This window comes from Nicotiana tabacum, chromosome 9 (genome assembly GCF_000715075.1).
Source record: "Nicotiana tabacum cultivar K326 chromosome 9, ASM71507v2, whole genome shotgun sequence".
Classification (NCBI taxonomy): Eukaryota; Viridiplantae; Streptophyta; class Magnoliopsida; order Solanales; family Solanaceae; genus Nicotiana; species Nicotiana tabacum.
In genome coordinates this window covers 123,090,563-123,116,011 of record NC_134088.1, presented here as the reverse complement: position 1 = coordinate 123,116,011, position 25,449 = coordinate 123,090,563, and the positions used below count along the sequence as shown (strand labels likewise).

General features: G+C 40.0%; 1 protein-coding gene across 1 annotated transcript; it reads left to right on the top strand.

Annotated features, from left to right (window-relative positions):
* Nucleotides 1–17,624: 17,624 nt before the first annotated feature.
* On the top strand, nucleotides 17,625–17,993 carry LOC142164126 (uncharacterized). The gene has a single exon (XM_075221309.1). The coding sequence runs from the start codon at nucleotides 17,625–17,627 to the stop codon at nucleotides 17,991–17,993; it is 369 nt and encodes a 122-aa protein (XP_075077410.1).
* Nucleotides 17,994–25,449: the final 7,456 nt, after the last annotated feature.

Genomic DNA, 25,449 nt, shown 5'->3' with positions numbered 1-25,449 from the left:
CAATACTCCTGCATGTAAGCATATTTCATCAGTTTTCGGGAATACAATTAGACACTTTTGGACTAAAACGAAAGCTAAAAGGCGCTAATAAGTAGTCAAAATTCTCACTTATCAACAGGATCGACGCCAGGAGGTAGGTATCGATCATGCAGATAGGGCCATCAGTGCAAGGATTCGTGATTGCATTAATTTGGACCCTCCCGTATTCATTGGAGCAGATCCAAATGAGGACCCTCAGGTATTTATTGATAGGATGCAAAGAACTTTGAGGGTAATGAAGGCCACTGCAACTGAGTCAGTTGAGCTAGCTTCCTATAGACTTCGGGATATTGCAGTTAATTGGTACGAGTTTTGGGAGTTGTCTAGAGGTGAGGATTCCCCTCCAGCAGTATGGCAAGAGTTTACAAAGGCTTTTCTTCGTCATTATTTGCCACCAGAGCTTAGACGGGCCAGATTTGATAGGTTCTTGACCCTTTGGCAGGGTAATATGAGTGTTCCGGAGTACAACCTTCAGTTTGATTCTTTGGTTCGGTATGCTCCCACTATTGTAGCTAAGATGGAGGATCGGGTTCACTGTTCGTGATGGGGTTAGAGCCGTACCTGCTTAATGACTATATGTCGGTCTCACTTCAGCCATGCATAGATATTTCTCGTATTCAGGCATATGCTCAGGGTATAGAGGAGCGTAAGAAGAAGCAGAAGCAGAGGGCCGATCGTGAGCGTGATAGGGGCCAGAGTAAGAGAGCGAGATCTTTAGGTCCTTCTAGTGAGTTTTGAGGTGGTCAGCGATAACAGTACCCGAGGTATCCAGCCCAGCCATCGGCTAGCGAACCCCCTCAGTATGCCGGTAGGAGATTTGATCATTCCACATATTCGGGGCCCAGTCAGAGTTCCAAGGCCTCTAGTTCTTAGTATAGGGGTGAGTCAAGTCAGATGAGGCCACCCTTGCCACTATGTGCTCAGTGTGGTAAGCAGCATGCTGGGAAGTGCCTTGTAGGGTTGGGTGTTTGTTATAGTTGTGCTTATCCAGAACACGTTATGAGAGAATGTCTGATGAGAGGTGGTGCAGGTATATTTCAGTCAGCGAGATCTGTAGCCAGTTCGTCATCATCAGTACGCCCCCCCGGGCAAGGTTCACAAGCACCAGCTGGTCGTGGTAGTGGCAGGAGTGGAGCATTTGAGGATCGTATTTATGCATTAGCGGGTCGACAAGATCAGGAGTAATCACCTGATGTTGTTACAGGTATATTATCAGTCACTCCGTTGGTTGCTAGTAAGTTTGGGATAGAACCTGAGTTGATTGAACCTTTTGAGGTGTCTACACCTGTTGGGGATCCAGTGATAGTTAGACGGGTATATAAAGACTGTATAGTAGCAGTTCTTAGTCGTTCTACAGTAGCAGACCTGATTGAGCTAGATATGGTGAAATTTGATGTTATAATGGGTATGGATTGGTTGGCTTCTTGTTATGCTAACATTGATTATAGATCAAAGATAGTTCGGTTCCAGTTTCCAGGGGAGCCAATTCTGGAGTGGAAAGGTAATACTGTATCTCCAAGAGGTAGGTTTATTTCCTATCTCAAGGCAAGGAAGATGATCAGAAAGGGCTATATTTATCACTTAGTTCGGGTACAGGATGTGAAAGTAGAGTCACCGACCCTTCAATTTATCCCGGTGGTTAATGAGATTCCTGATGTTTTTTCCGATGAATTCCAGGCCTTCCGCCATAGCAGGAGATTGAGTTTTCTATTGACACATTACCATATACTCAGCCGATATCTATTTCTCCTTATAGAATGGCACCTGCAGAGCTGAGAAAGTTGAAACAACAACTGAGGGATTTGCTTGAAAAAGGCTTTATCAGACCCAGTACATCACCGTGGGGAGCACCTGTGTTATTTGTAAGAAATAAAGATGGTTCCTTGCGGATGTGTATTGATTACATGCAGTTGAATAAGGCGACGATCAAGAATAAGTACCCGCTCCCGAGGATTGATGATTTATTTGATCAGTTACAGTGTGCTAGGTGTTTCTCAAAGATAGACTTGAGGTCTGGGTACCATCAGGTAAGGGTTAAAGAGAAAGATATTTCGAAGATAACATTTAGGACCAGATACGGGCACTTTGAGTTTTGAGTTATGTCGTTCGGGTTGACCAATGCCCCAGCAATATTCATGGACTTGATGAACCGTGTGTTCAGACTCTTTCTAGATCAGTTCGTGATTGTATTTATAGATGATATTTTGGTTTACTCCCGTTCAGAGGCTGAGCATGCAGATCATTTATGTACTGTACTCAGAGTTCTACAAGAAAGGAAGTTGTATGCAAAATTCTCTAAATGTCAATTCTGGTTGAATTCTGTACCCTTCCTTGGTCATATTATTTCAGGTGAGGGTATCCAGGTTGATACACAGAAGATTGAGACAGTGAAGACTTGGCCTAGACCCACGACACCGACGGAGGTTCGTAGCTTCCTGGGTTTGGCAGGTTATTACAGGAGATTTGTAGAGGGTTTTTCTTCTCTTTTAGAACCATTGGCAAAGTTGAATCAGAAGGCAACAAAGTTTCAGTGGACTGATGCTTGTGAGCGGGGTTTCCAGGCATTGAAGGACAGATTGACTTCAGCACCAGTTCTGACACTTCCAGAAGGGACCGATGGTTATGCTATCTATTGTGACGCTTCAGGCGTTAGATTGGGTTGTGTATTGATATAGCATGGTAAGGTTGTCGCTTATGCTTCTAGACAACTAAGAAACCACGAGAAGAATTATCTGACCTACGATTTAGAGTTAGCCGCAGTGATTCATGCACTAAAGATGCGGAGGCACTATTTGTATGGCATTCATGTTGATATCTATACGAACCATAAGAGCCTTCAGCATATATTCAAGCAAAAGGAATTGAATTTACGTCAGAGGTGATGGTTGGAGCTACTGAAAGACTACGATGTTGATATTTTATACCATCCAGGGAAGGCGAATGTAGTAGCCGACGCCCTCAGTCATAGATCTATGGGTAGCCTATCATATTTACAGCTAGAGAAGAGTAGATAGCTCGTGAGATTCATCAGCTAGCTAATCTTGGAGTTCGATTACTAGATTCAGGTGGTACCGGAGTTACTATTCAGGACACGGCAACATCCTCTCTAGTAACTAAGTGAAGGAACGCCAGTATAAAGATCCTATGCTAGCTCACTACAGAGATACATCCCTTCAAAAGGAGAAGACACCACTTAAGATTACAAGAGATGGAGTCCTCAGATATTGAGGTCGATTATGTGTTCCTAGTATGGCAGGGTTGCGCCAGCAGGTTATGGGAGAAGCTCACTATTCTCGCTATTTTATTCATCCAGGAGAGACAAAGATGTATCATGATATTAGGGGAATAAACTGGTGGGACGGAATGAAGAAGGATATAACAGAGTTTGTTGCTCAGTGCCCTAATTGTCAGTGGGTTAAGATTGAGCATCAGAAAACCGGTGGATTATTGCAGGCTATATAGATTCCAACTTGGAAATAGGAAGTGATTAATATGGATTTCATTATAGGCTTACCTTGTACCCAGCATAAGTTCGATTCTATATGGGTTATTGTTTATAGACTTACAAAATCAGCCCATTTTGTGCATGTCAGGACTACGTATTCAGCAGAGGATTATGCAAGACTTTACATTAAGGAGATAGTATGACTTCATGGTGTCCATATATATATTATCTCAGATAGAGGTGCTCAGTTTACAACTAATTTCTGGAGGTCCTTCGAAAAAGTATTGGGGACTCAGGTAAGTCTTAGTACAACATTTAATCCCCAGACAGGCGGTCAGGCTGAGCGTACTATTGATGGACTTCAGGGGTAGCTGGGATGATCATCTTCCACTTATTGAGTTCACATATAATAATAGTTATCATTCCAGCATTCAGATGGCTCCATACGAAGCTCTTTACGAACGAAAGTGTAGGTCTCCTATCAGATGGTTCGAGATTGGGGAAACTAAGTTAGTAGGACCAGAGTTGGTACAGGAGGTAGTTGAGAAGATTAAGCTTATAAGGGAAAGGCTATTAGCATCTCAGAGTCGTCATAAGTCCTATGCAGATAATCGATGAGACTTAGAGTTTCAGGTAGATGACTGGGTATTCCTAAAGGTATCACCGATGAAAGGCGTTATGAGATTCGGTAAGAAAGAAAAGCTTAGCCCTCGGTACATTGGACCTTATAAGATTATATGCAGAGTAGGCCAAGAAGCATATGAGTTAGACTTGCCTTCCAACTTGGAGTCTATATATGTGATGACCCAGAATGTCATATTCAATTTAAACATTCATTTCAGTGTTCGGTGGCCTCGAAAAGCACTATTCATCATTCCTCGACTTACGTGCGCAGTCCCTATAATTTTTCGGAAAGTTTTTATATAAAAATTGATTAAAATGCATAATAGAGCTTTAAAACTCAACTGAGTTGACTTCGGTCAACATTTTGAGCAAACGGATCTGGATCAGTATTTTGACAGTTCGGTAGGTCTGTATCGTGATTTGGGACTTGGGCATATGCCCGGAATCAAATTCGGAGGTCCCTAGCTCAAGTTATAGCCATTTAACGGAAACTAGAAATCTTAATGCTAAAGGTTTCCAAAGTTTGACAGTGGAGTTGACTTTATTGATATCGGACTCGGATTAAGATTTCAAAAATTGGAACAACTATGTTATGTTATTTATGACTTGTGTGCTAAATTTGAAATCATTCCAGATTCATTTAATATGTTTCGGCACTCTGAGGTTGTTTTGGAACTTTTGGAAGTGCGGGGACACATGCACTGATTCTCTAATTTTTTCACATTACATGTGCGCATCAATTCCTCTCAAACCGATTTTTACTCTCCACTCACCATCAATTTGGGGTCCACATGTTTTGGATTTTTCTCGCTTCTTCTCCAAGATAATCACTTTGGTGGAAATATAGATTCACTCATACATAAAAAAGAGAGAGAGAGAGAGAGAGAGAGAGAGAGAGAGAGAGAGAGAGAGAGAGAGAGAGAGAGAGAGAGAGAGAGAGAGAGAGTGGGGAGGGCAAAGGCCTCGAGAATATAGATTCACTCATACATAAAAAGAGAGAGAGAGAGAGAGAGAGAGAGAGAGAGAGAGAGAGAGAGAGAGAGAGAGAGAGAGAGAGAGAGAGAGGGAGTGGGGACAAGACTTTGAGGGGAGGAGAGGATTTTTGGGAAGAGAGAGAGGGAGTAGGGGACAATAGAAAAAAAGGGGGGAACTTTTGGGCAGAAAATTGGGAGGATTTTCGGATAAACATAGGGACAAAGAACTACAGTATTGGATATATATATATATATGTGGATATTTTTCTTTTCTGATTTTGGGTTTTTCATTCATAGATAAAACAAAAAAAAGATTTCTATTCTTCTTAGTTTCAATTTGATTCCAAATTCGAAAATACACAAATATTTTTAGGTTTCCTCTCTGATTTTTGGGTTCCGAAAACATGGAGATTAGCTGAGGTCCGTTGACTACTCATGAGGTTCAAGTTCGTGGTTCCGAATCCATTTTTATTGCTGTCTTGCTTGTTTGTTGCTGGACATTCGAATTTCGGCGCCAGATTTGCTTGTAATAGCTTCCGAATAGAAGTAATCGAAAAACTCTTATATTTAGATTTGTGGATTTCGGACACGAATTCACGAGTCAAAGGTTTATTGGAATATTGAATTTGGTTGCAAAGCGAGGTAAGTGTCGTGGTTAACCTTGACTTGAGGGAGTAGGACTTATTTGTCTATTTGCTACGTGATTTAATGTGCGGGTACAACGTATATGTGAGGTGACGAGTACTTATGCGTTGTGGTTGAGTCAAAGCATGCAGGTGGAATTTGTTTATCGAGAATAATTGCCTATTTAATTAAGATATTCATGCTTAAGTTTATTATTGATTATTTGATCATTATTCATGAAATTATTATTTATTTAATTATTGTTGAATATTTTAGAAGGTGAAGTCAGTATTCTGGTATTGAATTGATTGATAAGTATATATCCCCGCATTTAAATACTCTTCCGAATTTATATTATTATTTTCATGGTAAGGAAGAGTGTAAAAGCACGAAGGGCGATGTCGTGTCAATTTCAGAGAGTGTAAAAGCACGAAGGGTGATGCCGTGCCAAAAGAGAGTTAAAGCACGAAAGGTGATGCCATGCCAATTATTATTATTTATTTGTCAGTTTATGGGAGGAATGAGAGTAAAAGCACGAAGGGTGGTGCCGTGCCATTTTTATATTATCAGTTGCTCATTTTATTGTTGATGAATTAATTGGCTGCTATGTGACACTTCTCCTAATAAAATTTCTATATCACTCCCCTTCGCATGTTCCCTCCCAAATTTATAAATTATTATTTATTGTGTTATTATTGTTTCGTATTTGTATATACTTGTACAGGTTATTTAAGTACGTGTCCAGTCATAGCCTCGTCAATATTTCGTCGAAGTTAGGCTCGACACTTATGAACTACATGGGGTCGGTTGTACTCATACTACACTCTGGACTTCTTGTGCAGATTTTGGAGTTGGTCCCAGCGGCGTACCATAGACGTGCTCGGATTCAGCTTCTCAGAGGAGACTTGAGGTATAACTGCACATCGTTCGCAGTTCTGAAGTTCCCTTCTATCTTATCTTAGCTGTTATTATCTTTCAAACAGCTTGAATTTTATTCAGACCTTTAATTGTATTATTCTAGTAGCTCGTGCACTTGTGACACCAGATTCGGGTATGTATTTTGATAATTCGGTATTTATGGTCTTCCACACTTTATTTCAGTAATTGACTTCTATTTAATTTATTTTCTTAAAAATGGTTAAGATTATTTTAACGTTGGCTTGCCTAGCAAGTGAAATGTTAGGCGCCATTACGGTCCTAAAGGTGGAAATTTTGGGGCGTGACAGTTGGTATCAAAGCACTAGGTGACTTAGGTCTCACGAGTCACGAGCAAGCTTAGTAGAGTCTGGAGGATCAGTACGGAGACGTTTGTACTTATCTTTCAGAGGATATGAAGTTTAGGAACAATATCACTTCTTTCTTATTTTGTCGTGCGATTTTATTCTATCATTGATGATTGAATCATTCTATTCTTATTCTCTCACAGATTGCGAGAACACGTAATACCTCTACCAACGGACAGAGACCAGAGCCCCGGTGGCAACTATGACTAGGGGTAGAGGTCGATGCCGAGTTCGTGCTAGAGGCCGAGGCAGATGTAAAGCTCAGTCTAGAGCTTGAGCAGCAGCACCTGTTGTAGAACCTCAGGTGGATCTTCAGGAGAAGGTTCCAGTTCAGACTGTACCAGTTGGACCAGTCCAGGTCCCGGAAGGATTCATAGCTACTCTAGTGCTTCAGGATGGTCTAGTCCGTTTGGTGAGTCTTTTGGAGGGCGTGGCCCAAAATGGTACGTTTCCAGTGGCACCAGCCATCTCATAGGCTGGGGGAGGAGCACAAACTCCCACTACTCCCGCTCTGGAGCAGATGGCTCCCCAGTATCAGGCTCCAGCAGCCCCGTTAGTTGGGGTAGTTTAGCTAGTTATTGCGGCACTGGCCGGTGATAGGCCCGCCATGTCTTTTGAGGCCTTATTGAGACTGGATAAGTTTAATAAGCTCTTTCTAGTTCACTTCAGTGGTACACCTTCTGAGGACCCACATGATTTTCTTGACCACTGCCATGAGGTATTGTGGAACATGGGTATAGTTGAGACCAATGGGGTCGATTTTGTTGTATCTCAGATGATGGGTTCCGCCAAGAGGTGGTGGAGAGATTATACATTGACCACACCAGTTGGATCACCTGTATTGACCTGGGAGCAGTTCTCACGGCTATTTCTAGAGAAGTTCCTCCCTATCACATTGAGAGAGGATTACTGCAAGTAATTTGAGCGTCTACAGCAGGGCATTATGACTGTTACTCAGTAGGAGACCTATTTTGTGGATTTAGCCCGTCATGCTCTCTTTTTACTACCTACGGAGGGATAGAGAGTGAGGAGGTTCATTGAGGGACTCACTCACCCTATCAGGCTTCAGATGGCCAAGGAGACCAGAAGTGAGATTTCCTTTCAGGCGGCTGCTAATGTTGCGAGGAGGATCGAGATGGTTCTTGCACAAGATAGAGGGAAGGGGTCTGATAAGAGGCCTCATCAGTTCGGCGGGTTCAGTGGTGCCTCGTCTGGAGGCAGGGGTAATTTTGGTAAAGGCCATCCTCCCAGGCATCCCACAGTGCTTCAGGTGGTCACAGCCATCACGTGTCTCTTTCCGACCAGCTAGCTTACAGTGCACCACCAGCTCCTATTAATGCACCTCCGATCCGGAGTCATCAGAGTGGTTATCCAGGTCGACATGGCCAGTTCCAGGGTCAGCAGTCACAACAGTCGAGGACCTGTTATACTTGTGGTGATCCTAGACATATTGCTAAATTTTGTCCTCGAGCATCTAGCAGTTCACAACAGTAGGGTTCTCGTTCTATGATTCCAACACCAGTTGTTCCACCACCCGCCCAGCCAGCTAGGGGCAGGGGTCAGACAACTAGAGGTGGAGGTCAGGCCGTTAGAGGTGGAGGCCAGCCAATTAGCGGCCGTCCTAGGGACGCCGTTCAGAGTGGTAGGGCCCAGCCCCGATTTTATGCTTTTCCAGCTAGGCCTGAGGCCGAATCATCCGATGTTGTGATTACATGTATTGTTCCAGTTTTCCATAGAGATGCTTCAGTTCTATTTGATCCAGGATCTACTTATTCCTATGTGTCCTCTTATTTTGCTTCATATCTGGTGATGCCTCGTGATTCTCTGAGTGCTCCTGTGTGTGTGTCCACTCCTGTGGGAGATTCTATCATGGTAGATCATGTCTATCTTTTGTGTGTGGTTACTATTGGGAGTCTTGAGACTAGTGTGGATCTTCTACTTCTTGATATGGTAGATTTTGATGTCATCTTGGGTGTGGATTGGCTGTCACCTTATCGTGCTATATTGGATTGTCATGCCAACATGGTTACCCTAGTCATGCCGGGCTTATCTCGATTAGAGTGGAAAGGAATTCGTGGTAATTCTACAAGCAGGGTTATTTCTTATATGAAGGCTCGACGTATGGTCGAAAAAGGGTGTCTAGCCTATTTGGCTTATATTCGCGATTCCAGTGCGGATTTTCCTTCTATGGACTCAGTATCAGTTGTTTGTGAATTTCCAGAAGTATTTCCTGCAGATTTGCCAGGGATGCCACCCGACAGAGATATAGACTTCTGTATTGATCTGGCTCCGGACACTTAGCCCATTTCTATTCCACCATACTGTATGGCCCCCGCCGGAATTGAAAGAACTGAAGGAGCAGTTACAAGACTTGCTTGATCAGGGATTTATTAGGCCTAGTATCTCTCCCTGGGGTGCACCAGTGTTATTTGTAAAGAATAAAGATGGTTCAATGCGAATGTGTATAGATTATCGGCAGTTGAAAAAGGCTACTATCAAGAACAAGTATTCACTGCCAAGAATTGATGACTTATTCGATGAGATTCAGGGTGCCAAGGTGTTTTCAAAGATCGACTTGAGGTCTGGTTACCATCAGTTGAAGATTAGGGCATCTGATGTACCTAAGATAGCTTTTCGGACTCGGTATGGGCATTGCGAATTCCTACTGATGTCATTTGGGCTAACAAATGCCCCAGCAACATTTATGGATTTGATGAATCGGGTGTTCAAGTCCTATTTGGATTCTTTTGTGGTTGTATTCATTGATGATATCTTGATTTACTCCAGCAATCAAGAGGAGCATGAGCAACATCTTCGGAGTGTGCTTCAGACTTTGAAGAATAATCAGTTATATGCCAAATTTTCAAAATGTGAATTTTTGTTAGACTTAGTTACCTTTTTGGGGCATGTTGTATCGGCAGAAGGCATAAAAGTGGATTCTAAGTAGATTGAGGCTTTTCAGAATTGGTCTAGACCTACTTCAGTTATAGAGATCCGGAGTTTCCTGGGTTTGAGAGGTTATTATCGTCAGTCCGTGGAGGGGTTTTCATCTATAGCAAGCCCATTGACCAGACTGACCCAGAAAGGTGTTCCATTCGTATGGTCAGACGAGTGTGAGTTGAGCTTTCAGAAGCTCAAGACTGCTTTGACTACGACACCAATGTTGGTATTACCCACAGGTTCCGGATCTTATACGGTGTATTGTGATGCATCTCGCGTTGGGCTTGGTGCAGTATTGATGCAAGATGGAAGGGTGATTGCATATGCGTCACGACAGTTGAAAGTTCACGAGAAGAATTATCCTGTTCATGACTTAGAATTGACAGCCATTGTTCATGCGCTGAAGATTTAGAGGTATTACCTTTACGGTGTCTCGTGTGAGGTATTTACCGATCATCGTAGCTTATAATATCTGTTCAAACAAAATGATCTCAATTTGAGGCAGAGAAGGCGGTTGGAACTGTTGAAGGACTATGATATCACTATTTTGTATCACCCCAAAAAGGCCAATGTGATGGTCAATGCTTTGAGTAGAAAGGCTGTGAGTATGGGCAGTCTTGCGTATATTCCTGTTGGTAAGAGACCATAGCAGCAGATGTTCAGACTTTGGCTAATCAGTTCGTGAGGTTAGATGTTTCAGAACCTAGTCGGGTTCTAGCTTGCACAGTCGCTTGGTCTTCTTCATATGAGCGCATCAGAGAACGGCAACATGATGATCCTCATTTACTTGTCCTTAAGGACAAAGTGCGGCACGGTGATGCCAAATAGGTTATGGTGGGGGAAGATGGAGTTCTACGAATACAGGGTTGTATTTGTGTGCCTAATATGGATGGGCTTCGTGAATTAATTCTGGAAGAGGCCCATAGTTCCAGGTATTCTATTCATCCAGGTGCCGCCAAAATGTATCAAGATTTGCGTCAACATTATTGGTAGAGGAGAATGAAGAAGGATATTGTTGCATATGTAGCTCGGTGTCTGAATTGTCAGCAAGTTAAGTACGAGCATGAGAGATCTGGTGGTTTGCTTTAGAAGTTAGAAATTCCTGAGTGGAAGTGGGAGCGTATCACTATGGATTTTGTTGTTGGGCTCCCACGGACTCAGAGAAAATTCGACGCAGTTTGGGTCATTGTGGACAGGTTGACCAAGTCAGCACATTTCATTCCAGTGGCAGCTACCTATTCTTCAGAGCGGTTAGCTGAAATTTACATTCGTGAGATTGTCCGCGTACAGCCCTCCAGAAGTGTGAAGTGAACTACGTACCTCCAGAAGTGTGAGATTGTCCGCCTTCACGGTGTGCCCGTGTCTATCATTTCTGATCGAGGTACGCAGTTCACTTCACACTTCTGGAGGGCTGTACAGCATGAGTTAGGCACGCGGGTTGAGTTGAGTACAACATTTCATCCACAGACAGACGGACAGTCAGAACGCACTATTCAGATATTGGAAGATATGCTTCACGCTTGTGTTATAGACTTTGGAGGTTCTTGGGATCAATTCTTGCCACTTGCGGAGTTTGCCTATAATAATAGCTACCAGTTGAGCATTCAGATGGCTCCGTATGAAGCATTATACGAGAGGCGATGTCGTTCACCAGTTGGCTGGTTTGAACCGGGAGAGGCTCGGCTTTTGGGTACCGATTTGGTACATGATGCCTTGGATAAGGTCAAAAGTATTCAGGATCGACTTCGCACAGCTCAGTCTAGGAAAAAGAGTTATACCGACCGCATAGTTCGTGATATTGCATTCATGGTTGGAGAAAGAGTATTGCTCCGGGTTTCACCTATGAAAGGTGTAATGAAGTTCGGAAAGAAGGACAAGTTGAGCCCTAGGTATATAGGACCCTTAGAAGTTCTTGAAAGGGTGGGCGAAGTAGCCTACACGCTTGCATTACCACCTAGTTTATCAAAAGTTCATCCGGTGTTCCATGTGTCTATGCTTCAGAAATATCATGGTGATCCGTCCCATGTATTAGATTTCAGTTCAGTCCAATTTGACAAAGATTTGACTTATGAAGAGGAGCTAGTAGCTATTCTATACCGGCAAGTCCGACATTTGAGATCTAAGAGTTATCCTTTAATTCGGGTGCAATGGAGAGGTCAGCCGATTGAGGCAACTACCTGGGAGTCCGAGTCAGACATGCAGAGTAAATAACCACGCCTTTTTACCAGCTTAGGTACTTTTCTAATTCCGTTCGAGGACGAACGTTTGTTTTAAAGATGGAGAATGTGATGACCCTGAATGTCATATTTAATTTAAACATTCATTTCAGTAATTGGTGACCTCGAAAAGTACTATTCATCATTCCTCGACTTGCGTGTGCAGTCAGTATAATTTTTCGGAAAGTTTTTATATGAAAATTGATTAAAATGCGTAATAGAGCTTTAAAACTCAACTTAGTTGATTTCGGTCAACATTTTAAGTAAATAGATCCAGATCAGTATTTTGACGGTTCCGGTAGGTCCGAATCGTGATTTGAAACTTGGGCGTATGACCGGAATCGAATTCGGAGGTCCCTAGCTCAAGTTATAGCCATTTAATGGAAACTAGAAATCTTAAGGCTAAAGGTTTCCAAAATTTAACTGCGGAGTTGACTTTACTGATATCGGACTCGGATTGAGATTTTGAAAATTGGAATAACTCTGTTATGTCATTTATGACTTGTGTACCAAATTTAAAATCATTCCGGATTCATTTAATATGTTTCGGTACTCTGATGTTGTTCTGGTACTTTTGGAAGTGCGGGGACACATGCACCGATTCTCTAATTTTTTCACAATACATGTGCGCATCAATTCCTCTCAAAACAGATTTTTACTCTTCACTCACCATCAATTTGGGGTCCACATTTTTTGTATTTTTCTTGCTTCTTCTCCAAGATAATCACTTTGGCGGAAATATAGATTCACTCATATATTAAAAAAAGAGAGGGAGTGGGGGACAATAGAAAAAAAAAAGGAAAACTATTGGGCAGAAAATTGGGAGGATTTTTGGATAAACATAGGGATAAAGAACTATAGTATTGGGTATATATATATATATATGGGGAAATTTTCCTTTTCTGATTTTGGGTTGTTCATTCATAGATAAAACAAAAAAAAAGATTTCAATTCTTCTTAGTTTCAATTTGATTCCAAATTCGAAAATACACAAATATTTTCAAGTTTCCTCTCTGATTTTTGGGTTGCGAAAACATGGAGATTAGCTGAGATCCGTTGACCGCTCATGAGGTTCAAGTTCGTGGTTACGAATACATTTTTATTGTTGTCTTGCTTGTTTGCTGCTGGACATTTGAATTCCGGCGCCAGATTTGCTTGTAATAACTTCCGAACATAAGTAATCGAAAAACTCTTATATTCAGATTTGTGGATTTCGGACACGAATTCGCGAGGAAAAAGTTTATTGGAATCTTGAATTTGGTTGCAAAGCGAGGTAAGTATCGTGGTTAACCTTGATTTGAGGGAGTAGGACTTATTTGTCTATTTGCTACGTGATTTAATGTGAGGGTACAACGTACATGTGAGGTGACGAGTACTTATGCGTTGTGGTTGAGTCAAAGCATGCAGGTGGAATTTGTTTATCGAGAATAATTGTCTATTTAATTAAGATATTCATGCTTAAGTTTATTATTGATTATTTGATCATTATTCATGAAATTATTATTTATTTAATTATTGTTGAATATTTTGGAAGGTAAAGTCGGTATTCTGGTATTGAATTGATTGATAAGTGTATATCCCCGCATTTAAATTCACTTTCAAATTTATATTATTATTTTCATGGTAAGGAAGAGTGTAAAAGCACGAAGGGTGTTGCCGTGCCATATGTGAGTGTAAAAGCACGAAGGGTGATGCCGTGTCAATTTCAGAGAGTGTAAATGCATGAAGGGTGATGTCGTGCCAAAAGAGAGTTAAAGCACGAAGGGTGATGCCATGCCAATTATTATTATTATTATTTATTTATTTATCAGTTTATGGGAGGAATGAGAGTAAAAGCACGAAGGGTGGTGCCGTGCCATTTTTATATTATCAGTTGCTCATTTTATTGTTGATGAATTAATTGGTTGCTATGTGACACTTCTCCTGCTAAAATTTCTATATCACTCCTCTTCGTATGTTCCCTCCCAAATTTATAAATTATTATTTATTGTGTTATTATTGTTTCGTATTTGTATATACTTGTACAGGTTATTTAAGTACGTGTCCAGTCATAGCCTCGTCACTACTTCGTCGAGGTTAGGCTCGACACTTACGAACTACATGGGGTCGGTTGTACTCATACTACACTCTGGATTTCTTGTGCAGATTTTGGAGTTGGTCCCAGCGGCGTACCATAGACGTGCTCGGATTCAGCTTCTCAGAGGAGACTTGAGGTATAACTGCACATCGTTCGCAGTTCTGAAGTTCCCTTCTATCTTATCTTAGCTGTTATTATCTTTCAAACAGCTTGAATTTTATTCAGACCTTTAATTGTATTATTCTAGTAGCTCGTGCACTTGTGACACCAGATTCGGGTATGTATTTTGATAATTCGGTATTTATGGTCTTCCGCACTTTATTTCAGTAATTGACTTCTATTTAATTTATTTTCTTAAAAATGGTTAAGATTATTTTAATGTTGGCTTTCCTAGCAAGTGAAATGTTAGGCGCCATCACGGTCCTGAAGGTGGGAATTTCGGGCCGTGACAGTACATCTAGTCTTTCATGTGTCTATGCTCCGTAAGTGTATTGGAGATCCCTCTAAAGTCATTCCAGTTGATGATGTTCAGGTTACAGAGCAGCTATCATATGAGGAAGCTCCCATTGCTATACTAGATAGACAAGTTCGGAGATTGAGAACTAAAGATATAGCTTCGGTTAAAGTACTTTGGAGAAACAATAATGTGGAGGAGATGACTTGGGAAACCGAAGAAGAAATAAAGACTAGGCATCCCCACTTGTTTCCGCTTCTGGAGGAGGATCGGACTGAGACATCACAGCCTTTAGGTACGTATATGATACTTGACTCTTATGTTAGTTATTGTTATTGGTCGTGTGAGGCCATTGGTGTTATTGATGATTGTGGCCCTGTGTGGCTTTGTATTTTTGGGTTTGATGTGTGAAAGGTTGGTAGTAGTACCATTACAGAGGAGACTCTGCCAAAATTTCTATAGATTTCTGGGAGTTTAACATTCGAGGACGAATGTTCCTAAGGGGGAAAGATTGTTATACCCTGTGCGTCCCAAAGTGATATAAAGAATATGAGACTTGTTACTCATGATTTAAATGAGTTTAAAGTCATAATATGTCTATATACGATGTTTGGATAGAAAATATAAAGTGTGGGAAAAATCGGATTAAAGTTACGGAAAAACCGACTAAGGATTTGCCTTGTAATAGAGCCTTTTGAGCAATACATTTAGTGTTCTATATGGGGTATTTTTGGGAGACATTATATATCAAATTGAAGATATACGAGTCTAGTTTCCAACGCATTAAACCGTTTATCAATATGACATCGGAGTAGAGAGATATCAGCATTTTTGCGAGACTGCGCAAGCAGCTTGGTTGGGACCCACTTGAGACGACCACTGACCTTACGTCTTTTAAAAGATGTTTCAGCCTCATTTCGGGTAATGCTTCACCCAAATTTCGTCTAAAAGTTCTCCAAAATCATCCCTAACATATCCCAAGATCCCACGAACCAAACTCAAGGGAAATCAACTCAAATCATCATCAAAGGTGTTAAAGACTACAAGAGAATGCTTCTATGATATTGTGGTGTGATTGAGGGATATTGTGAGCTAAGTTGAGATAGGATTTCGAGTTGTAGCTGTTGTCCAAGATATGTATAACATCTTCTTGTTTGTGTCTAAGGTTAATCTTGTGTTGGTTATGTTGTTTGAGTGAAAACCCATAAGATAGCACTTGAAAGAACATGGGATATGGTTGTCTTTTTGGTTGGACTATTTTGTGGCTAAATATATGGTTTGTGGCGGCTTGAAATTGTGATAAATAATTTGATAATGTTGTGGCTGCTGTTGTTAAGTTTTTTTAGGTGTTAATTAAGTTGATTGGAGAAGAAAAGATGAAAAACAAGTGATTGGCGATAAAAATTAAGGTGCTAGACGTATTGGGCTATTTTGGAAGGCATTTTGTGGATGTTTTGAACTAGAAATAATATAATACATATAAGTATGATGTTGTGAAGGTTGTAAACTAATTTATGGAATAAGAGTTGGATTCAATTTATATCTTGTTATGAGTAAAAACGAGCTTGCCGCTCAATATGATTGTTAAGATAATCGGAGAAACTCATATTAGATTATATTATTGTTGTTGCTATTATTGGTTATAGTTATTGTTGTTGGGATGTTGATGACCCTTAATGGTCTTTGGTATGTATTAAAAATAGGGGAGTTGCTGGCCGATTTTCCTTAAGCCATACGACTAGCCAAATACGATGGTACGACATTATTTGATAACGGTAATATCATTTCACTTGTTGTAGATTCAAGAAGTTGTGTTGAGCTTGGTTGAGTAATAAGGAAGAGATCATATAGGTATGTTAAGGCTATCCCTACTTTTCTTTTGGCATGATCCATATGATACAACGAAACGAGCAAGCATGCCACTTTTACAATTGATTCTATTCTTAGAAGTACTAGGGTTGCGTATGCTCTTGATTCCCCATATGTCCTATTATCATATCGTCTGTTCATGGGTCTCATGACATTCAGAGAGATTGTATTGACTTACTTCATTATGCATTGTATTCATTTATACATGTACAATGACCCATGACCAGATGGCGTTATATACGCGTATATTATATCTATATGGGGTATGGGGAAAGGTTATGGCGTTATATACGCACCACCACCTGATCAGCTGGTATACGTTCATGATTATGCCCACAGAGGCCGAGATGATATGATGGGATGCCCTCAGAGTCTTGATGATGTTATGTATGCATATACCTATGCATGATATGACATTTATACGCATACGCATGACATTATAAGTATTTTCATGATTCACAGAGCTATTCAGACTTACAGGTTGAGTTCTTTACTACATGTTTCTTTCATGCCTTTTATATATTGATTTTTATGCCTTACATACTCGGTACATTATTCGTACTGACGCCCCTATTGCCTAGGGGCCTGCGTTTCATGCCCGTAGGTGCAGGTAGACAGGCTGACGGTCCCCCATATTAGGATCGTAACTTAGTGAGAGTCGGTATGCTCCATTTGATCTGGAGCTGCTATTGGATTTTGGTACGATACTTTTGTATACATATAAGGGTATGACGGGGCCCAGTCCCGTCCTTTATAAAATTTTACACTCTATTAGAGGTCTGTAGACAGTCATCTATAGTTGGATAGTATGTGGCCTTGTCGGCTCGCCATACTGTATTCCTCATGTATATGTATATATGTCTTTTGAGTATGTCTCCTCACTTATATTATTCACATGATTCAGCAGTTTAAAGGCAGTTGTTATGCATGACCTACACTTATTTCATTTTTATATATTAGACGTATGCTTAGGGATGTTCGGTAGGTAGAACTCGGGCACTCGTCAAAGTCCATCGGTTTGGGTCGTGACACCTAGTTATATAATAACAGATAATGGCAAGCCGTTCGATAACAAATTGATGACCAAAATCTGTGACCTTTTTGGCTTCAAGCAACGTAATTCGTCAACGTATTATGCTGCTGCAAATGAACTAGCCGAAGCATTTAACAAGACACTTTGCAATTTGTTAAAAAAGGTCATCTCCAAGTCTAAAAGAGATTGGCAAGACAGAATGGAAGAAGCTTTGTGGGCATATTGGATGACTCATCGCACGCTGACACGAGCAACTCCTTATTCTCTTATTTATGGAGTTGAAGCAGTTCTTCCTCTTGAGCGTCAAATACCATCCTTGCGACTCCCTGTCCAAGAAGGTCTTACTGAAGAAGAAAACGCTCGTCTGGACCTTGAAGAACTAGAGTCGCTTGATGAAAAAAGGCTAGAAGCTTAACAAAGTCTTGAATGTTATCAAGCTCGTCTTTCTCGTACTTTCAACAAAAAGGTTTGCTTGAGGTCCTTTCAAGTTGGCGATCAAGTTCTTGCAGTAAGAAGACCTATTATCACCTCTCGCAAATTCGGGGGCAAATTCACTTCAAAATGGGATGGTCCATACATTGTACAAGAAGCCTATTCAAGTGGAGCTTACAAGTTAGTTGATGCAGATGACATGAGAATTAGCCCTATCAATGGGAAATTTTTGATAAGGTATTATCCTTGAAGAAGACACGCTCCTTAATGCATGAACATAAACTGCATGTTGCAATACTCCTGTCCCGCATGAGCCTAAATTGCGAACGGCACCCACAAAAAAAAAGGAGTTCGCTAGGTCGAAAACCTCGAAAGAGGCGGCCTAGGCAAAGGACATACAAAAAATTTGCTAGGTTGAAAACCTTGAAAGAGGCGGCTTAGGAAAATTAAAAGGAAAAAAAATCTGCTAGGTTGAAAACCTCGAAAGAGGCGGCCTAGGCAAAAGTTAGGATATTACAAAAAAAAGTCACTTATTTTGAACTATGTTATGACTTGATCCTCATCACCGAGGTACGTAGGCGGCTTAGAGTTTCATTCTAAGTTAAGTCGCATAAGTTTTTTTTTAAAAGTATTTCAACGTGACATGATCATCAAAATTCGAGCTGCGGCATCACGTTAATTACTCAAATATGCGCATATTGCAGAAAGAAAGAAGGCAATTTGTGTCGAGCCAAAATGGATATTTCATTGCTTCAATACTACAAGGATCTGATACATCATTGTCAAGAGAATAAAAGGATGAAAATATTTATACTTCGTCCTATACGAAGAATCTAAGTCATAAAAGCAATTGACGCGATGTGAGCAGCTAATTTTTGACTATGCGTGAATTTTTTTCCACTAATCTCACAAATACCTAACTTCCCACTTCCCCCACTCTTACTCTTTAACAATTCACACTCCACTCTCTCTTACTAATATAAACACATACAATAAAAAGTCAAAAAGGGGAGGAGGAAAGAGGGGGACAACACGGAAAATGGAAGTAAAAAGAGGGCAAAGAACGATAGAGAAAAAAAAAATACAACTCGTGCCTCCCTCTTCACTCATCTTCCTCAGCCTCTAAGCTCACACAAAATGAGCTTTGCAAACCCCTGAAACCCAGTGGAAAAATTCATCCCAAAACAGCCCCAAATATCCATTAAAACTACTCTAAACCCAGCTTGAAACAACCACCAAACAGCCCCTCTAAACTCCAGCAAAATCCAGCAGCTTTTTAGCTGCAAAAAATACCAAAAATCAGTCTCCAAAACAGACCCAGAACAGCCCAAAACGAGCTGGAAATCAACCCCCAAACTAGCCTCTTCTCAGTCCAAAAATGACTCCAAAACAACCCCGAACAACCTCCTAAAATGCAGCAAACGAATAGCCCCAAAATCCAGCTCTAATACAATCCGAAACTGACCTAAAACAACCCCAAAATCACTCAAAAACACAGCTGAAATCACTCTCAAAACACAGCAAAATCAGCACCTAAAATAGGACAAAAACAGTCCCAAAACAACCCCATAAACTTCAGCTAAAATCAGTCCCGAAATCCAGCTGAAAGCAGCCCAAAACATCACCAAGAGCAATCTTAAAATAGTTCAAAAACCACCACGAAAGTTGTTGTCCTTCAGCCAAAACTAGCAACTCCTTCCTACTCTATCAATCACTATAAACGAGCCGAGTTCGAAGCGGTTTGGTCGAGGTTCTTTGAGGTTCCGGCAAGGCATTTGGTTTCCTGTTCGAAGTTCTTATTTGCTTGACGATTCCAGAATATTTGCAACTGTAGAGGTTTAATCTTTTTATCTTGTTTGCTTTGTCTGTTTATTGTTCCATTTAGATAATATGTGTTAATATGCCTCTTGCTTGGATATGTTATTCTCTTTTTGAGCACATAATATTTCTTAATTGTTAATTCTTATCGTTAAGTTTATTGGTCTTTGTTGTTGAGTGAGAATCTAAAAGGAAAATTTCAGAAAAAATTAAACTTGAAAAAATGTGGATAAGTGATGGTAACAATATTGCATTTAGTCCTAAGGTTTGGTATTGTATAATTTGTTTTCTTTATCAAAATATTTTAATCAATTTTAGTTAGTTCCTAGCGCTAGTTTTATCATTTGGTCGAATTAATTTCTAACGTTGTCTTAACGGTTTTATAAAATTTTTATCAATCCTTCAATAATCCTCTCTTGATTTGTAATCAGTACTAAATAAAATACTTCCATAACTCTTGAGCCTCACAATAATCTTGACTTAAGAAATAAATATCTCACAAATCGCTAGTGTACTTTAGGCGCGCTGTAATAAATCAATTGTGATTGTGTACACATTCGCGTGACATGATTACAATTTCCAAAATAAATCAAAGTACGCGTTCGCGCGACTTTGACCAAACAATCTTGATAATAATAACATGTTATTAATTGTGTACACGTACGCATGATATAGTTTTTGACACCAAACAAAATGAGTACACGTACCCGTGACTTATTTCAAGATAATTTTTATAAATCCAATCAAGCAATAAAAGCGGACATAGTTAAAACATGAGAACCAATAAAATACAGGTTATCCAAAATTAATTCAAGCAAAGTTGTAGTCAATAAAGCGACCGTCCTAGAACCACGGGACTCAGGGAATGCCTTATACCTTCTCCTCGGTCAACAAAATTCCTTACCCGGACTTTGTTTTTGCAGACCAATAATAATGGAGTCAAACCTTCCTTTGACTAGGGATTTAAATAAAAGGAGACTTGGAAAACCCAAAAATTAATTTCAAATGGCGACTCTGTAAATAAAATAATTCCTACTCAAGTTTGTCACTTTAATTGGAAAAACTCTTTAACCTACAATCCATAACATATATATCTTTTGGTGGTAAAAAGGGGTGACAGCTTTTGCGACTCCGCTGGAGAACCAGAATTCGAGCTTGTACATGTTGACTTTTATTTTGCTTTATTAATTTTATATATATTGTGATTTATTTGTGCCCAATGTGCTACTTGTCCACTTTTTATCGCTTTGATATCGTTGAACTGTACATATAAATTGTCTTCTCACGCACCCCTCTGAGTCTTCTTGAAATTATGTTTTGAATTCTTAAGTAAGTTTAAGGTGGTCGGTTTGTGGTAAGCTGGAAACACAAGATCCAAGGGAAATATTCCAATGACAATTGACATCGAAGCTGTTACGAGTGCTTAGTGGACTCAGGGTCAGAGGGCTCAACAAGAGTCTACTGTTGCTGAGGAAAATAGAATACTGAAACAACAAATGGCTGAAATGTGTCGAGCATGGGTTGATAGCCAAGAACCGCCCTGGTCAATTCCTGGGTTCCCAGAGTTCACAGCTGTTTCGACTAATACCACTCAGGTCTCACTGTCTGATCCATTCTATCCACCTGGGGTCAGTCTTTATCCCAACTGCATGGATACAACGGGTGCTTCTGTTGTGCGCTCCCAAGGTGTGTCATTGAGAACCAATCAGGCATCTACTTTTGTTAAGCCTATCTACACCATCCCGGAGCCCACAGTGGTCACGATTTGCCACCCAACAAGAACAGTACCACTCTTCTGAGTACCACTCATACCTATTTGATCTTCCTGCGGAGATTAAGAAGCCTGCCCAAAAGATGGCACAAGAAGAAATAACCCAAAAAATGAAAAACTTGGAACAACGAATAAAAAACATACAAGGGTTAGCAGGTCAAAACAGTATTGCCTTCAAGGATCTATGTATGTTTCCCGATGTTCGTTTGCCACCTGGTGTTAAGACCCCCAAGTTTGAAAAGTAAGACGAACATGGCAACCCCATAGCTCACCTAAAAAGGTATTGCAATCAGCTAAGAGGTGCGGGAGGAAATGAAGAATTACTAACGGCTTATTTCGGGGAAGGCCTTACAGGGGTAGCCTTTGAATGGCTTACTGATCAAGACACCTCTCGCTGGCATGTCTGGGATGACATAGCCCAGGCCTTTGTCAGACAATTCCAATACAACATCGACATCGCCCCAGACCGCAATTCCCTTTCAAACCTGAAGAAGAAACCAACTGAAAGTTTCAGGGAATATGCTATTAAATGGAGAGAGCAAGCAGCTAGAGTTAAGCCACCTATGGATGACCATGAGTTAATCACTGTCTTCCTTCAGATTCTGACTATTTTCAAAACATGATGTCCGCAATGGGCAGACCTTTCTCGGAAGCAATCGAGATTGGTGAAATGGTTGAGAATGGCCTCAAGACAGGAAGAATTATAAGTCAAGCAGTTCTCAAAGCCACAACCCAGGCTGTCCAGATTGGATCTGGTAATTTTACTGACACAGATGAGAAGGATGAAGAGACCATGACGACATCAGAGTCGAGAAGAGGTCCTAGGGGAATATCTCAAAAATGTGGGCAGCCTCATCAGACTTCATATGATTCCCCCGAGCACTACTTTGCACCTCATAACCCACAATACTCTGTTGATCCACCTCAGCATGTCGTCCATAATCTAGAGTCATATGCCCAGGCACCAAGACACCCTAGAAGGCGAGCACCGACATCACGAAATTCCCATCAGGCTCCACAAAATTTTCAAGCGTCCAAGGACCCACTTCCAAGGAAAAAATACACAGGGGAGCAGAGGACAAACGATAATTTTATACCAATAGGGGAGTCCTATACAAGCTTGTTTGAGAAATTAAAGCATTATGACATGATTGCATCTATTCCTCCAAATTATGTGGATCCATGTTCAAGAAACTTTGACCCTTCTAAAAGGTGTGAATACCATTCCAATGCCCAGGGGCATATTGTTGAAAGTTGTCGGGATTTAAAAAGAGAAATAGAAAGGATGGTACAGGAAAAACTAATTGTGGTCCAGGACATTGACGCCACGAATATCATACATAATCCTTTACCTGCACATGATGATGCACACTTTGTAGGGATGGTACATGGTGACATGGAGTATGAGAATCCTCTCGAGACCTCTGAAAAGTTAGTTTCTATGAAATGCCATATGTCATCAGTCCTAGATCGGGCAGGTAATGCTGAAGACGAGTTGATCAAAGAGGTCGAGAACTTGTTGACTAAAGTTAATGAGATTGAAATTGGGGAAGGCCTTGGTGATTCTGATGAGCAAGTTTGTGGTTAAATGTCAAGCTTAGCAATTGAAAAGTCATTCCCTCATCACTAGGGAAGAATCTCGGTAGCTTGTTTTGATGTTTTTTCTATTATCTGGTTTATTTCAGAGTTGTGATCCAGATTTTATTTGTTTTATTGAGTCAAACCTTTCTATCCCTCTATTTTATTTATGTGAGTCTTGTCTGTTTGTTGTGTTGCTATTTTCATTATCTGGGTTATTACAGGTTTGTAACTCGGATTTTAGGTTGTTTGTTTTGTCGTCAAACCCTTCCATCCTCTATTCAATGAAGTATAATATGTCCTTTTGTGTCATTCTATGCTTAGTTTTTTTCTCGCTACTAGTTCTAGTGACATGACATTCATGTAGAATTTTTGGCCAGATCTTAGAAAAATGATTTAGTCTTGAACTGGTTAACTAAGAACAAGACACTTTTGAGGATGAATACACAGTCCAAACACTTTGGAATTAAGCTCGGTTCAAATTTATGTGGAACTAGAATAGTCATACCCGTGGGGTTAACGATCTTTACTTTCAAATCATTATGAAGATTGGGTTTAAGGAAGAATTAATTGAAGTTTGGTGGAAATTTGACTTTAATGGATGGAAAGTGTCTTTTGACCACGACACACCAAGAAGACAGACATGTTCATCAATGTTGTGATCACGAAAAGATACTATGTTTGGCGTTCTCGAGGCCGGGAGGCCGTTTTTCTGCTATCCAAACACTTTATACCCTTTGTTACCCCTTTTGAGCCTATGTTATTTTCTTTGACCACCCTCTTTTGGAATTAAGTTTAGAGTCAAAAGTCAAAAAAAAAATGAAAAGAAAAATCCATGCTCTAAGAGTACAAACTAGGGAAACTCTTAGAAAGTTCAAGTGAAAAAAAAAAAGAATAAGAAAAGAACTGTCACAGATCCATTCCCCCAGAAAATAAAAGCTGGGGAAAAAAAAAGAAAAAAAAAAGAAAAAGAAAAAGAAAGAGAGATATAAAAAATTAGTTGGGTCACACGTTTGAACTACGTTTGATTTGATTCTTTTAAAGGATACGTAGACAGCTCTACACTAGGGTTCAGTCCAACCAAATCAAAAATAAAAATTCCCCGGTATCTAAAATTGGGGCAGAATTTTTTATTTTTTTATTTTTTATGTTTTTATGAAGAGTCGATTCCAAGAGTTGTATAAGAATACAACTCTATCATCTTGAGTCTATTTTGAGCCTTATTGCGACCCTTTCTTTCTAACCCTATCCAAAAGCCTTCCAAATAAAGACCTCCCAATTAGTATTTAAGAATACCAAGGGAAGCACACAATAAGCAACAATTGTCACACGACATAGAATAATGTCAAGTTGCTCGCAAAAAAAGAAGAAGAAGAGTAAAACAAGATAATGAATGAAAATGGGAGAGTCTTATTGGTGAAAACCCTCATGGGCACTGTAAGGCGACGATAAGTAGAGATAAATAAATGAGAAAGACTTGTTGGTAAAAATCCCTCGGGGCACCACTAGTCGAAAGTGAGTCGTGAAATTAATGAAAATGATTGTTACGAACAAGCCCGACTTCAAAGGTCATAAGAATAGTAAAATGGAAGATTTGATCAGTTTGATAGATCAGGCCGTTAAGTCCAAAATGCATGTCATGATCATTAATGCTAGTTATTGAAAAACACAACTCTTCCTTTTGTTCTTTCCTCATAGGGTAATACATCCTAGTCTGATGGATTTTCCTCCCAATAGAAAATCTTAGTCTGATGAATCTTTCTCGTAGGATAAACGTCTTAGTCTGATGAATCTTTCTCATAATATAACAAAAAGAAAACCTAGTCTGATGAACTTTCTCCTACGATCGAAGTCTTAGTCTGATGAATTTTTCTCCTAAGATAAAAAACCTAGTATGATGAATTTTCTCCTAGGATAGAAATCTTAGTGTGATGAATATTTCTCCTAAGATAACAAAAAAAAACGTCTGATGAATCTTTTTCCTACGATAGAAATTTTAGTCTGATGAATCTTTCTCCTAAGATAACAAAAAAAACCTAGCCTGATGAATCTTTCTCCTAGGATAAACGTCTTAGTCTGATGAATCTTTCTCCTAAGATTAAAAAAAAAATATCTTAGTCTGATGAATCTTTCTCCTAAGATAAATAAATCCTAGTATGTTCTACTATGATAAGAAATCTTAGTCTGATGAATTTTTCTCCTAAGATAAATAAAACATAGTCTGATGAATTTTCTCTTAGGATAAGAAATCTTAGTCTGTTGAATCTTTCTC

Bases quoted from the DNA above. Each gene is read 5' to 3' on its own strand.
- LOC142164126 (XM_075221309.1), top strand. From the start codon at position 17,625: ATGACCAAAATCTGTGACCTTTTTGGCTTCAAGCAACGTAATTCGTCA.